This window comes from Penaeus japonicus, unplaced genomic scaffold, assembly GCF_977035675.1.
Source record: "Penaeus japonicus unplaced genomic scaffold, GWHDUDI00000001_assembly GWHDUDI00000007, whole genome shotgun sequence".
In the NCBI taxonomy this organism is placed as follows: Eukaryota; Metazoa; Arthropoda; class Malacostraca; order Decapoda; family Penaeidae; genus Penaeus; species Penaeus japonicus.
Window position 1 is genome coordinate 9,180,875 of NW_028234409.1, and position 15,526 is coordinate 9,196,400.

The 15,526-nt window shown below is 35.8% G+C and overlaps 2 protein-coding genes across 21 annotated transcripts in view; both read left to right on the forward strand.

Annotated features, from left to right (window-relative positions):
- Positions 1-10,527, forward strand: part of Moe (moesin) — a 107,470-nt gene extending 96,943 nt beyond the window's left edge. For 11 of the 20 annotated variants that reach the window (XM_043009897.2, XM_086538382.1, XM_086538380.1 and 8 more), the window contains exons 4-10: positions 2,453-2,557; positions 3,887-4,140; positions 4,606-4,752; positions 4,900-5,160; positions 5,298-5,655; positions 7,581-7,817; positions 8,020-10,527. In XM_043009897.2, coding sequence (XP_042865831.1) covers positions 2,453-2,557; positions 3,887-4,140; positions 4,606-4,752; positions 4,900-5,160; positions 5,298-5,655; positions 7,581-7,817; positions 8,020-8,184 — 1,527 coding nt within the window. In that variant the 3' untranslated portion in view covers positions 8,185-10,527. Of the gene's footprint in view, positions 1-2,452; positions 2,558-3,886; positions 4,141-4,605; positions 4,753-4,899; positions 5,161-5,297; positions 5,656-6,173; positions 6,228-7,580; positions 7,818-8,019 lie in introns of all 20 variants that reach the window. The other 9 variants (XM_086538371.1, XM_086538372.1, XM_086538370.1 and 6 more) reach the window with 1 other exon arrangement.
- Positions 10,528-11,331: 804 nt separating this feature from the next.
- On the forward strand, positions 11,332-15,526 carry LOC122249211 (uncharacterized). The gene is made up of 2 exons (XM_043009898.2): positions 11,332-11,835; positions 14,370-15,526. Exons 1-2 carry the CDS (start codon positions 11,400-11,402, stop codon positions 15,287-15,289), a joined length of 1,356 nt encoding a protein of 451 aa, XP_042865832.2. The 5' UTR covers positions 11,332-11,399; the 3' UTR covers positions 15,290-15,526.

A 15,526-nucleotide genomic window follows, 5' to 3' on the forward strand; every position in this document is an offset into this window, starting at 1 on the left:
CTTGTGGTTAGTTTGTAAACAGTCTGCATTTTTAAAGTAATTGTTTTATTCAGTACGAAGACTTTTATAAAGAAGGGTGTATGTGCATTATTTGGCGTAAAGAAATAGTAGTTCCTGAATCGTATTTTATGTGCTTTTTTTGACGTGTAATTTTTGTACTACAAGTATTGGTAGATGTAATTTTTTTTTCTTCAGTCATAGCTGTTTCAGTGATTTAAATGTGTAAGCAGGTGTGTTGCTACTCAGAAATTCAATTCTGAAAAGTATAGCTGATAGCATATTCACCATTACCCTTGTTGAATGATGAATATGTTGATTATATGTAGCTCTTGGGGCAATAAACAAATTAGAAGAGATAATAGAGATAATTCTTATAAAATTACAACATGTTTGGTGTAGTCAGTGCAGCATTCAGGCAATCTGTGTGATTTCACTTGAAGATTCGTTACGACATTGTACCATTTTTTTTTTTTTTTTCTATAAATCTTACTCATACTCGGAATCATTCACACACACACACACACACACACACACACACACACACACACACACACACACACACACACACACACACACACACACACACACACACACACACACACACACACACACACACAGATTTTCATTAATAAAATTTCTCAGAACTTACTGATAATTCCTTTTTCAGAAGTTCAAATCTTTGACAAAGGTATGTTTGTTATGAGAGGAAAGGTATCTCTGTGGATGTCACAAGCTTCATTTGGTTGGTTCACATCCCTTAGTTTCTGAGTTATCTTGTTCAGGGAATTTGGCTGATATTATTTTTTATTATTATCTTTTCTTTTTTATTATAGTGTTTGGAATCTTATTTGCTGTGATGACAGGATAAACATAGGAATATGGGATTTAGGAGAAGTTTATTGTGTATAAAGATGTATTCTAATATTGTAAGGGATATCATGAATTATGAATTTTTGCCATGATTATCATGTTCTCAACAGGTCTAGGATCATATGTCAATCATTAAAAATATTAGTAATGGTAATCTATGTCTATTCATTCCTATATCTGTCTGTTCATGTTAGACTGAAGAATTGAATTAGACTATGGGGAAGTAAAAGGAATGTTGTAAGACCTTTATTATGTTTTTTTTTTTTTTTTAGTTGTGCACAACTGGATGTTATTGCTTTTAGCATGAAATATTTTAGTAATAGCAGGTGCATTGTTGCGATGGAAATGCATGGTTCACAAACTTGTATTTGAGACTGAAAACTTTATTGAATTTTGCATCGAGTATGGTATGTGGAACAGTTGCACTTGTGTTATGATTCATCAGTCAGGGCAAAGGAGTCATGGAGAACTTGTAATTAAAGAGTATACAAAACCCAAACAGAATAATGTGTCAAAAAAAAGAAAGGAGAAGACATGCAAGACCTTCCATACTGTGGCAGTGATCCCCTCCTTTTCAGGAACAGTTTGTCTCTCTCAGCCCATATGTTAAAGTGTGAACAGGTGTCATGTTGAGCATAAGTAAACGCTGAAGTCAACTCAAACATCCAAGGTTACGAGGGTGGCGTGTTTATGCTGCATACGAAACAATGGAGAAGACAGTGGATAAACAGCCTTTGTTCTCCCACAGCTCCAGTGGTTGTGAACTTCAATTACCACAGCACCGTATGCATGGCTGTGTCTCGCACTAGGTGGCTCCTGCGGATTGGATTTTTTCTGGGAAAGGGGGCTTCATTTTTTGTGGCTTATATCTTTTTTTTACCATAAGATTTATGTTCTTATTTATATGATTAATATGTTGTTTTTTGCCATGAAAGGATGCTACAATTTCAGTGGTTTATATTTTGTTTTTGCTGAAAAAGAGGATATTTTTGTTTGTTTTTTGCTGGAGACCAAGCTAGATTTTTACTGTATATTTGCTTTGTGATTTGTAGCTTTTCCTGTTAGATTTAGATTTGGTAAGTTGCTGCAGACATGTTTTGGATTAACTTGAGTTATGTTGTTAATCTGTATAACCTCTTCTATAACCGTTGCAGATAGTGTTAAAAAGTGTAATAAAAAATCCATAACATTCATATCAGCAGATTTGGAAATATCACTATTCTTTTTTTTTCATTATTGTTGATATTGCACTACCACAATCTTTCATACTATTAGTGCTTATTTATGTATATTATGAGGTCATGAATACATTTTTACTTTTTTATATTACTTTAAAGAAATTTGAACTGATGTTTGTCCTTGCCACCCTTTTTTCATCTTTTTATCCTTTTTATTATTCCATTTATTTTCCCTCTTCATCACTGAAAATTATAAATATATGCATAGTTTTTATCTACTGTTTATATTTCATATGTAACACAGAGAGGAAATATCTCTTCTTAAACTCGATAAAAATACGGAGGACATTTTCAGGGAGAACACACAACGCCCAGCTAATTTCAACGTTCTTTTTTTCCTGCAGGTTCTCTCACAAGATGTCAAGAAGGAGACACCACTGCAGTTCAAATTCAGAGCCAAATTCTACCCTGAGGATGTCGCCGAGGAGATCATCCAGGACATTACACTGGTAAGGGCTTGGGTAGTGGGAAAGTTGTTATATTTTGCTGTTGCTCTCTTTTGTTTGATTTGTTTAAACTTTTTTCTTTCATTTTTTTTTTCTTTTTTTACTTATTTATAATTATTTATTTATTTTTATTTTTATTCTGAACATCTTTTTTTTTTTTATATGGTTAACCCGTTAACGACGGATGACGTTTTTTTTTTGTCATACATGACGCAGGACCTCTTTCCTGACAATGGGTGTTATGGCGTTCGGGGATTCTGGATCACTATGTTATTTTATTGTATTATAAGTAATGAGTGAGTGATGTTGACAATTGCAGTCATAATTATATAAACTGCCGTAATAATAAGCAAAGTGGTTTTCAACTCGCTTACAAAACCTAGATGGCACCACTTTCTTCTAGCACTAGCAGGAGAGAGAGCCTTGAATGGCACCCATCTACGGTCTCTAGCAAGCACTATCTCTGTAGAGTGATGGCACATCGCAAGTTCCCGACCTCTTGCTCTAAAGTACCGCAGATGAAAGATGTGCAGGCAGATCGAGAGGAGGAAGGTGACTCACACCATGCCCAATGCATACAATGTGCCCCTGTGCCAGTATAGATGTCTTTTATTGTGGCACTCACTGTCAAAAGCACAAGTTTCCTTCCTCTTCCCAACCTCTTCATTTTGCATGGTTATAAGTTTCGTGTTTGTTCGTGACAGCACAGAAATACGAAAAAATAAAGTTTTTTGTCCCCCCTAAAACAGTAATACTTCTATCACATTGAGTGTAAAGAAAAAAAAGGAGTTGATATGGACCCTGAACTACAATTTTAGTCAACTGCAGAATTGATGGAGCCTGTGATATGACAGATATAAATTTCTGAAAATAGTAAAACACACAAAAAAACAAAACACAAAAATGTCTCTAGCTCTACAGTGAGTGACTAAAAGGGAGTGGGAAAAATCAAATTATGTTGCAAAAGCTGCCTTGATCATAAATAAAACTCATCCTGGAGCCTGTGTAAGCAAATCTATCCCCCGTCGGCAATGGGTTAATTGTTATTCATTTTGTTTTTTACCTATTGTTTTTTCCTATTTTTTTTGTATCACAAAGAGGATAAAAAGAAGATATTCCTCCCAAAATTAAAGGAAAGTCAATTTGCAAGTCATACTTTATTATCCTCTATTTGAAAATAAGTATTCTTTGCCAGTTTGGAAAGATATGGCACAATTTTTTGTTAGACTTGTGCAGAAGAGTTACCAGTGTAACAAGCAAAGAACTCCATAAATAGCATGAATATCAAAAAGCCTGGATTTATTCAAATGAAAAATCATTCCTCTTCCTCAGCGTCTGTTCTACCTGCAAGTGAAGAATGCGATCCTGAGCGATGACATCTACTGCCCCCCGGAGACATCAGTGCTCCTGGCCTCATATGCAGTGCAGGCCAAGTATGGCGACCACGGCTCAGATCTTAACAAACCAGGCTTCCTGGCAAATGACCGGTTACTGCCCCAGCGTGTCATGGACCAGCACAAGCTGACGCGCGAGGAGTGGGAGGAGAGGATAATCACCTGGTACCACGAACACAAGGGCATGCTCAGGTACGGCACATTAGGGTCTCTCTTTGTTTCTCTCTATCCTTTGTGGCTTAATTGCTATATATTCTTATCTCCTTTCTTTCTTTCTTACTTTGATGAAGAGAATTTAAAAATAACCTTAACCCATTCTTGCCAGGGCCATTCCAGCCTTGCATGGTTGCAATGCCGGGGCTCTCGAACGCTTAGGCCTAAATCAATTAAATGACTGGCACCATATGGTGCCACCCGGCAAACGGGCCCTTGAATGAGCGGTACCGTAGTGTACCACCCTTCCAGAGAGGGTTAAAGACATTTTGAGCAATGTTGTGCAGAGAATTGGAGTAGCAGAGGACTAATTATTATTTTGCTTTTTTCTCCTTATAATCTCTTTGCTGGGGAGAAAAAAAGCATACTAATTTTATTTACATTATTATCATCATCATTATTACTGCTATTTATATTAATACATTTATATTTTTTCTATTGAAGAGAGGATGCCATGATGGAATACCTGAAATTGGCACAGGATCTGGAGATGTATGGAGTTAATTACTTTGATATCAAGAACAAGAAGGGCACTGAGCTGTGGCTAGGTGTTGATGCCCTTGGTTTGAATATCTATGAAAAGGATGACAAGTGAGTTTTTCACATTTAGAATTTAGAAATTTAGTTGTAAGACTTGTGGTTTATTATATTAGTAATGCTATTATTTTGAGGGTAGAATCACTAGGTAGGTTTAAGATCAAATGAATAGGGAAAATTCATTTAAGTTTTGTTTTTCAGGTTAACCCCCAAGATTGGCTTCCCATGGTCTGAAATCAGAAATATCTCCTTCAATGACCGCAAATTCGTAATCAAACCCATTGACAAGAAAGCTCCTGACTTTGTCTTCTTTGCCCCACGCTTACGCATCAACAAGCGTATCCTTGCTCTCTGCATGGGCAACCACGAGTTGTACATGCGCCGCCGCAAGCCAGACACCATTGAAGTCCAGCAGATGAAGGCACAAGCTCGCGAGGAGAAGTTGGCAAAGCAGCAAGAAAGGTAAGGCTTGCTTATTTATGTGTGATTGACTCCCAAGACAAATATGTAGAATTTTATCCAATGTATAAGTATTTGGACAAGTTCTGACTTTAAAAATGTTATGGCTATTTTTATTACCTTCTCCATCTTAACCTCAGAGAAAAGCTGGCGAGAGAAATTGCTCTCCGTGAGGAGGCAGAAAAGAAGCAGAAAGAGTATGAGGAGCGCCTGAAGTCGATGCAAGAGGAGATGGAGAGGAGGCAGAAGGAGCTGGTGGAGGCACAGGAAACCATCCGACGACTGGAGGAACAGCTGAGACAGCTGCAGGCCGCCAAGGATGAGCTCGAGAACAAGCAGCAGGAACTCCACGACATGATGGTCCGCCTTGAACAGGCAAAGGAAATGGAAGCGGAAGAGAAGCTCAAACTGGAGGAAGAGATCCGTACCAAACAGGATGAAGTACAGAAGATCCAGGAAGAGGTCAATTTGAAGGACGAAGAGACCAAAAAGCTTCAGGTAGGATAGTTTTTTTGTTTTTTTTTCAGCTTTAAGTATACAATCTTTTCATATTTAACTTCTCCACACTTTTATTTTGAGAGATAGGACAGACAGCTAATATAATTCTTCTTTTCTCTGTCTTTTATCCTGCTGTTTGTGATTAAGAAAAAATATATAAAGGAATAAAACACATTTATGTAGATAATTCTATAGTGGTTATTGTGGCTGGGGCTGGGGTCATAAATTGTCATTATAATTTATATCAGTCAAATGTTGGCATGAATGAAATGAGAGAGGAGAAAGTTTCAGCCACAATTAGTAAATACTAGATTGATCAGTAAAGCTTAAAACTTTAGATAGATGTGTCAATAATTTGTGTTTTTGTCGTCATGTTCCTTTGTTGACAGTTATTAGAAATAGCTAATTTGACGTATTGTTTAATGTTATAAAACAAAAGAAAGAGAGAAAAAGAGAAGAAAGTTATATGATATTTAAAAGAAGAAATTGACCATGAACTGGATTTTTTTTACGATAAGATGCTGAAACTGCGGCTTTCTGAGGGACAACCAAGGGTAGGCGTGGGTGGTAAGGTAACCAGTGTGATGTTTGCAGAGGTCGTTTTGATAGATCTGTGACCTTTAAAACATACAATATGTATATTTTTTTTTATAAACAGAGACTTGGGTAGGAGATAAATTATCACCATTGCCATAAAGCATTGTGGTGCATTTCTGTTATTCTGCATGGAATTATTATCATTATTTTTATCCCCACAAACCCACAAATCCTGTTAACATGTGTGTCCGTCTGATTGGTTAAGTGTGTTTTTTCTATTATTTTCCTTTTTCCCCCCACCCACGTTTTGTTACAAAAATAATACACTTGAAAGTATTTAACCCTTGTGTTTTGTGACATTTTGACCATTTATGATAGCTGTCAGATATTTTTGGATTTCAAAGATTCTTGGTTCATTTATTGCCATCATCAGAACTCGAGGCAAATATACTGTTGTATTCTCCATCATAGGATAAATCATGTAGATGGATGTAGGGGGGTTTACCACATAAAGAAAGTTTTTTCCTGAGAACTAGGCATGATAGCTTACTTGTGGACACAGCATGTTTCTCATACTGAATAATATCTATTGGTATATATATATATATATATATATATATATATGGCATGTGCAGTACACTTATATATTTTATGTTGCTATAAGAGGAAAGTGTATTCATAAAATAGGGTTCAGTTTTGTCCTAAAAAAATATTTTCATGTCAGTTTAGTGTTTCTTATTGTTTTTATAACTTTAATTAATTTATTTTTTCAAATGTATTTGGAAAGAAACTTGGGTAAAAAGGAGGGAATTATTAGGATCAATGCTAGAGTTCCAGCTTAAACAGTAATCATTTGTTATCTTGTTAAAAAAAAGACTTAAATGAATATTGCTACTTGCCACTTCTTCTCAAGGCACACCAATTAGCAGAAAAAAAAAGCTTGTAGTGCTTTTAAATAGTAAAATCCTAAAGCTCTCCAAGGTATGATATGTGAATGTTAATTCCAAGAACTTGAATCTTGAGTATGAACTTAATGAAATGAGCATGCACTTCATATGATTATTAAAGTTCTCTAGAGGGTCTGTAGTTCATTCTTGTGTAAGTGAGCTCAAGGTTTATATCCAGGGGAAAAGTGTCAAATGTTTCTTTATTTGTTTATTTGCCTTATTTTGTTTTGAATTTGTTTGGTTTACATACATGTATTCTCCATAAAAAGGGGGGGGGGGGAAGTGAGGATGTCAGGGATGCAGAAATAGGAGTAAGAGAGTTTGAATAGTATGCTGTTTTTAGTTGCACATTCCAAAAGACCAAGTCAGGGGGATAGGAAGAAAAATCAACTCTTTAGCATTTACTAATCCAATGCATTGGTCTTTTTTTTTTTAATGCAGCAAGAGGTTGAGGAAGCCCGCATGAAGCAAGAGGAAGCCACTGCTGCTCTTCTGGCTGCTTCTTCTACTCCTCAGCATCACCACGTCGCAGAGCAGGAAGACACTGAGGAGAACGATGACATCCCTAACGGAGACATCTCCAAGGATCTCTACATTGGAGACGAGCCCATTGAAGACCCAGTGGAAGAAAGGAGGACTCTCGCAGAGCGCAATGAGCGACTGCAGAATCAGCTTAAGGTATGGTAGAAGTATTGTTGAAGTGTGTTTTTGTGCATTATGTGGGTCAGTTTAAGAGATTGGTTAATGTGTTTTTTTCACATTAAAGAATGATCCTACATTTAGAGAAGATGGGATAGAATTGAATCATAACATGTAAATAGAAAATATGAATTGAAAACCTGGATTACTATTAATCACTGACCCTTACCTTTTTTTCCAGGCTCTCAAGCATGACCTTGAGTCCACACGAGACACTGAAAAGGAAACCACCATGGACAAAATTCACAAGGAGAATGTGCGACAGGGCAGAGACAAGTACAAGACGCTGAGGGAGATCCGCAAGGGCAACACCAAGCGACGAGTAGATCAGTTTGAGAACTTGTAAACAGTCTGTCCTAGGACCAACACATCTTCACACTCCTGCTTTCCTATAGAGATTTACTCCCTTGTTTCCTTTCACACTTTTTTTTCACTTCTTTTATACATAGGCTTTATGTCATACAATTCTATTGCTTTGCTATACAAATTCAACAAACTTCGGAGATGCAAGTTTTTTATTATCAATATTATTATTATTATTATTATTATTGTTATTGATATTGTCATTATTATTGCTATTTTTTATTATTATTATTTAATTATTATCATTATTATAATTTTTATTATTACTAATTTAGAAGCCTGTGAAATATGTGAATTCATTTTTTTGATGAGTTCACGTTCTTTTTCCATTTACTACATGAAATAGTATTGTCTTTGGAGAAATAAATAGGTAACTGTGCCCTACATGATCTTTATATATAATAATGGAAATTTGTATGTATGTAATATAGATGAAATGAGTGATGTACTCTTGTCCTTGTTAAAATTGGACAACATTAGAAAAAAAAAGAAAAAAAAAGTAGTCATATCATAACCTAAATGAATGCATTTCTCATGTCTCAGGCATGGGAGAGAACATTAAGACAACACTTCCTTACTTAGTGTGAACAATGTGATATGGACCATTTCAGATGGTGCTGGACCATGCAAGTAACTTACCCTCCCCCCCCTCCCTCTTTCCCTTACCTCTCTCCCTCTCTTCCCATTTGAATTTTCATTTTTCAATTTATTTGGTAACTTTCATTCCCAGTAACTTGACACTTGAAAGGTTCAAGAAGCTGAATATTTTTTAAGATCTAATAATATATAATTAAAAAACAAAAACAAGAAACAGCACAATGTTATCATTGTACTGAATTACCTTATGCCCGAAGCTGTATGTCTCTTGCAGTTCATATAGAAGAAGAAACAAAGCTAGAGGTAGAGAGTTAGATTTTTACACAATGAACGCTCTGGGTAATAAAGTTAGGCCAAGCATTGTTATGAATGTAAATATATGTTGGTTGATGGGTAGTCTATTTTGAATATTGACATTTGTATTTGTAACACCTAAGTATAGGCTCCTGTTTAGTGTTGTTCAGGTGGATGCAACGAGAGATCTGATAGCTTAGATCTGATAGTTATTAATATTATATTTAGGGGTGAATATAAAATACGGAAGATATTTCCTCCTGAAATGATTATTCGGCAATATGTATTTTTTGTTTAACCGTTTGTTTTTGAAGAAATAAAAATTGTTTATCATACAATATTCAGAATAGGAACCCTCTGTTCTCATGCCCTTTTTAATTTGTTAATTTGTTTAAATGTAAAGGTCTGATAATCTCTATTAGATTTGGAAGTGATAAAAGCATTGAGTGGCAACAGAACAATCCAGTGTAATAGAACCATGCCTTGATAAGGCTGAAAGAGTTATGTTCGGTGTATTTCTTAGTCGTGTACCTTTTTGTAAGTAAGTAATCAAGGTGGAAGTCAAATCACAGCCAGGTATTACCAAGAACCAGCCAATACAACAATGCTTTCTTGCTTTTTCCACGACTGTATGTGCTGCCAGTGCCTATGCAACAACCTTCCCTCTTTTCCTGTCCTGTCAAGTCTTCCTGCATATGCTTGCTTGTTGTGTAAGGAAAGAATTACTGGAGAATATTTGTTAAATATTTGTAAATATTTTAGCCGCAATTGGTGATAGTGTTATGTATGTAATCAGGTGCTTGCCATTGTTCATTCACAACTTTTTTTCGGTCTTGAGAAACTGTTACTTAAAAAAAATAATCAAGATTTCATCTATTAGTTTATTAGATTGTTTTTATTTCTTTTTTTCTCTCAAGATTTTATTATTATTCCTTTGCTGTGAAGTTCATGTACATTATTGTTTGGATTTCACAAGAAATTTACTTTGGTAGAAGCACTGCTGTCCACCAATTATTTGGCTAATATTTTAAATAATTATCCTTTTATTTAAGCCACAGAATATCTTGAATTAAAGATTACTTGGTACATACTTGCTATTCAGTTCATTTATAGAAAGCTTGGTAATATTGCATACTAGCAAATTGTTAAAGGAAAGGAATAGGTTTTTACTCTGTAGAAGTAAATATGTAAATTATAAATTGGTTTCCTTGGGTAACCTCTGTCAGTGACTGGAGAGTGGACAACACAAGCAGGCAATGCATGGGAATGCAGTAGATATAGATGACCTCATTAGCACTGGGGTTGCTGGGACTCGTGTTCCTTCAGTGGCAAACCTCAGTGGTTGTATCTATTAACATAGCCTTTGATATGAAAATACAATATCTTACACTGATGAGGTAAATATAAGTCATTTTTGAATAAACATAAAAGATAATACTGTTTGTTTGATATAACCTTTTTCTGGTGTATGTACTTAACAGCCCTGATGATTGAAAGTAAAAACATATAAGATGTGTGTATATATATACTAAATAATTATTTAAAATTTACACTGCAGAAAGACAACATATGTATTAATGAAGTGCCACAGTGGTCAGCAAGGAAGAATCATTTGAACATTTAGGTTTTATGTTAAATGGTCAGTTTATGCAAATGATTGAGTCTGGAAAAGATCAGACTTGCACTAATACAATTAAGGTAATAAAAAAAGTTCCTGGTATTTTACATAAAATTACCAAATCCCTTCCCACATGAAAAAATCCAAACCATATTTGAATTAAATCCGATACTACACATTCCCGGTTGGGTGGACTTGGGACACAGACAGAGAGACAAACTGTCGGATGTGGCTTTCCTTTCCACCCGTCTATGTTGATAATGGTAATTGTAAAAGAAACGGCAAAAATAAGAATGAAAAAACTGGTGATATAAAATCCATAACAATGTAAGTAAGATTGAAGGAAAAAATATATAACGATAATAAGGATGATTGATGATGAATAATGATGATAACAATGTTAACAGCTATGATTTTAAATGATGAATATTAATGACAATTTTGATAATTGAAATAATAGCTATGATTTAAAATAATGAATAACTGTAATATAACAGAAACAACAATTATAATAACTATGATTTTAAATGATGATAGACAAAAACAAAAAATTGACAAATAACAGTAAAATGATAAAGAGCATAATACATATACAGTCTCTGGGTCTCCCGGCGAGAAGAACCATCGGCCCAGTCCATCGGTATCACTCAGCTGTGCAAACCAAAACAAACCCTCCCCTTGAACTCGCCATGGACCCCGAACTCGTCTCTCTGACTCTTGCCACTCTCACCTGTGCGCAGGCATACTTGTATTTACAGAGGCAAAAGAAGAAGAAGAAGAAGAGACTTTGGGTAAAGCCATGGCTGCAAAGAAGAAATAGAAATGACTTTAATAAATTAATCCAAAAAATGAGACTCGATGATGATCCTGCCAAGAAGAAGAAGAAGAGACTGTGGGTACAGCCTTGGCTACAGAGGAAGCACAGGAGTGTCTTCGACAAACTAATTCAAGAAATGCGATTGGATGATGATCCTGTGTTCTACGATTTTCATGGGATGAGTAAAGAGAATTTCGACAAGATTTTATCCTTAGTGTCTCCCCACATTCAGAAGGAAAACACCAAATTAAGAGATAGTATTCCTTCGGCACAACGCCTGTCTGTGACGTTACGGTACCTTGCAACAGGTATGATGGATTCCTGTATTCAATTTGATTCATGATTCCTCATGTTTGATGTGATTAGAACTAAGCTGATGGTCATTTCCGGCGCAAATCTTTAGTGTCTGAGGGTAAATTTTCTGAATAACGCTGCGTTACTAAATACCACAAGTGTCATTGGTGGATAATGTGTCCCCCTTTTTTAAGGTACTTCGTGCTACCTCCTGATACTTCGGGGCATATTTTGTATGCAAAATCTTAACCCAATTACCTACCTAACTTTGCCTAGTTTAGAAGTTAGTCCTAGCCAAAGGGGGGCTTTGCCCCCTCTGGACCCCCCTATTCAGGGTACTTCGTGCAACATACCTTGTGCAAAGTAACTTAATGACCACCATCCTCGGCTGGAAATTCAAACAGGGTTGTGTTTATGGATTTATGACTACTGACGAGCTGTGGACTGGTAACGCTCAATTAATCACCTGCATACGCTGTTATGTTCTCTTGATAGATGGCACAATACTCCCCAATGATTACACTATAACTATAGAGTGCCCTCTATTGAGGTTCCTATGCTGAGGAAAATATGAGATGAAGTCTCAGTCGCTGTCATCATGGCGTAGTGTGAGGGTTATTCGTGGTGGGATGCAACATTTTCATCTACAAAACAAATTGCATATCATAAGTATCACGAAATGCCCTGAATAGGGGAGGTCCAAAGGGGGGTTTAGCCCCCTCTTGGCAAAGGCTGACTTCAAAACTAGGCAAAGTGAGGTAGGTAATTATGTTAAGATTTTGCATACAAAATATGCCCCTAAGTAGCACAAGGTAGCACGAAGTGCCTTAAAAAAGAGGGGGTCCAGGGGGGGCACAGCCCTCCCTTCACTAGGGCTAACTTCAAAACTAGGCAAAGTTAGGTAGGTAATTGGGTTAAAATTTTGCATACAAAATTTGCCCTGAATTCATATTTTACCCCGCAGTTTCCCTGATTTACTTCATGCCTTCCCCTGCTATTGGGACCCAGATTGTGGGGTCCAGGGGTGGAATCACGCATTAATTCCATTATATATGAATAGTAGTGGTTGAGAGGGATCCATTAACCCTCTCTGGACGGGTGGTACAGTACTGTACCGCTCATTCAAAAGCCCAGTGGCCGGGCGGCACAGTATTGTGCCAGCCATTTAATTGATTTAGGCCTAATAATTCGAATGCCCCGGCATTGTGACATTCAAGGCTAGAATGCCCCCGTCGTGAATGGGTTAATACCACTTTTGTGGTATATATATAGTAACACACTGTTATTTGGAAAATTTACCTGTCTGAGTTAGTATTTCCCAATCCCACCTCACATGCCTGAGGAGGTGGGGGAAGGGGGGTAGATGTATTTGGGTGAGGGGGACACAAATCATGACAAATGCAGTATATAAAAGCAAAACAGTTTATCTACGATTTACCCACCTGCATGAGAGTGTGTGTACATTGATAGTGGTTCCTTCCACATCTATTGAAGGTTTGGGAAAAAATTCCACTCACATTCTGGCAGGATAGAGCTTGAACTGGGTCCTTGGCCAATTTTGTCAAAATTCATAAAATGGCTCCTTTTTCTAAGCATGTGCATATCATCTGAAAGAAAAAATATTCAGAAATTAAGAATCATGTCTATGAAAGTAGTTATCATGTACAAAAAAAAAAGTGAGGTAAACACATGAACATTTCTAATAACAAATAAATTGTACTAATGTCACTCAAACTATAACTCATATGCCTATGGCAATATATTTCTTGTAGTGGGTTATATTGAGAATCATTCTTCACAACAGGACTGCATGGGATATGTATGGGAAAATATCTTTTTTTTGGGGGGGAAGACACAAATTGTCCATGTTTATGAATTTTGTCTAATGGAGAACTTATTAAAATAAAACAATGGAAATATGTGCTTTGAATAAAATTTAGTCACCCACATGGCACAGCATGCACACAGCAAATGCAGTTGTATCTATGACTATTTGCACTTCAGAAAAGGCCAGTATATATGCATCTCGTATATGCATTAAATTTTCATGCAAAGTTTCAGAAGGAAAATATTCTAAAGCAATTCTGTGATAAGGAAAGGTCTTGGATTGCCTATAATAAAGAAGCATAGGTTGATTTTAATAATGGTTTGTCTTACTTTGTGGTTTAAGGGGAACTATTTAATATGATATGAATTTTAGTGTATAGGTAAAGAGTATTATAGTAAAATTATTTTGATCGATAAGAACTTAAAAAATATTCAGCAAATAGTTACATTTAGCCAACATATTTGTATATAGGCATGTGTAAATTTACTGACTTGATATATTTGTATTTTGATTGATAAGTGTTTTGTTTATTATTAAATGTAGACACATTTGAGAATCAGTTTAGAAAAAATTGAGTCATCTTTTTATATTGATTTTATAGACTGACATTCTTTTGATTTAATTCATTACATTGTTTACAATTAACACATATCACATTCTGACATTTCCTTCTGTTTTGAACAGTACAGTAATTTATATCCTGTGTATTCTTTATTTCAGGAGAAGCTCGTCGCTCTTTAGCATTGCAATACAGAATAAGCCACTGTTTGATAACTCACATCATTCCTGAAGTCTGCAATGCAATACATTTGGTTTTGAAGGATGATTATCTGCAACTACCAAGAACATCAGATGAATGGGAACAAGTCGCTAGTGATTTCAACAACAACTGGAATTTTCCAATGTGCTTAGGAGCCATTGATGGAAAACGCTTTCTTGTTCGGAAATCAAAAAATACGGGATCAGAATATAGTGATTATAAAGGTTATCATAGCATAATAATATTAGCACTAGTTGATGCTAACTACAAGTTCTTGTACGTAGCTGCAGAAGCTCAGGGTCAAGCAAATGATGCTGATGTGTGGGACCATTGCATATTGAAAGAATATTTAGACAGAAATGTGCTTCAGTTCCCACCGGCTGCTCCATTACTATCTACAACCGAGAAGGTTCCATTTGTGATTTTAGGTGACAATGCTTTTCCCTCAGAGGATTACCTGATGAAACCTTACCCTGGTGAAAATTTGTCTGTAGAACAGAAAATTTTTAATTACCGACTATCTTGTGCTCGACGTGTCTCAGAAAACGCTTTTGGAATCCTTTCTGGCAAATTCAGAGTATTTCAATGGCCTATTCAGGCGACTCCAGCAAATGCACAGAGCATAATCTGTGCAACCGTTGTGCTTCATAATTTTTTAAGAGAACACTCCCGAGTTCCATTACAACAAGAATTGCTGGAAAGGGAAGACATTGGTGGGAGTGTATCACATTCTCGTAAAAAGATTCCTGGGATTGAAAAGCTTGAAGCTATCCCAAGGGAACCATCCAGCAATGCCGAGAGAGTAAGGGATAGTTTGAAAGACTATTTTAATGGAAAAGGTAGAATTCCCTGGCAGGATGATATGGCTCTCTTAGATTGAAGTAAATTAGGCTTCAGATATTTGGAATATTTAAGGAGTTTTATTTATACTTAACATGTATATGTGTTTATTTGTGGTTTGTTTTATATAGTGTATATAAATCTGTATAAAAGAATTATTTTTTTTAAACATTATGCTATACTTTATATACTATGGTTATGTTGAGTATGTTTTCTATTAGTTATGTAATATTATGCTCAGCGTTTTCATAATAAAAAAAAAATGTAAGTTTGAAAA

Coding starts and splice junctions, on each gene's coding strand:
- LOC122249211 (XM_043009898.2), top strand. CDS start 11,400: ATGGACCCCGAACTCGTCTCTCTGACTCTTGCCACTCTCACCTGTGCG. Junction 11,836..14,369: donor GTTACGGTACCTTGCAACAG/GTATGATGGATT, acceptor TCTTTATTTCAG/GAGAAGCTCGTCGCTCTTTA.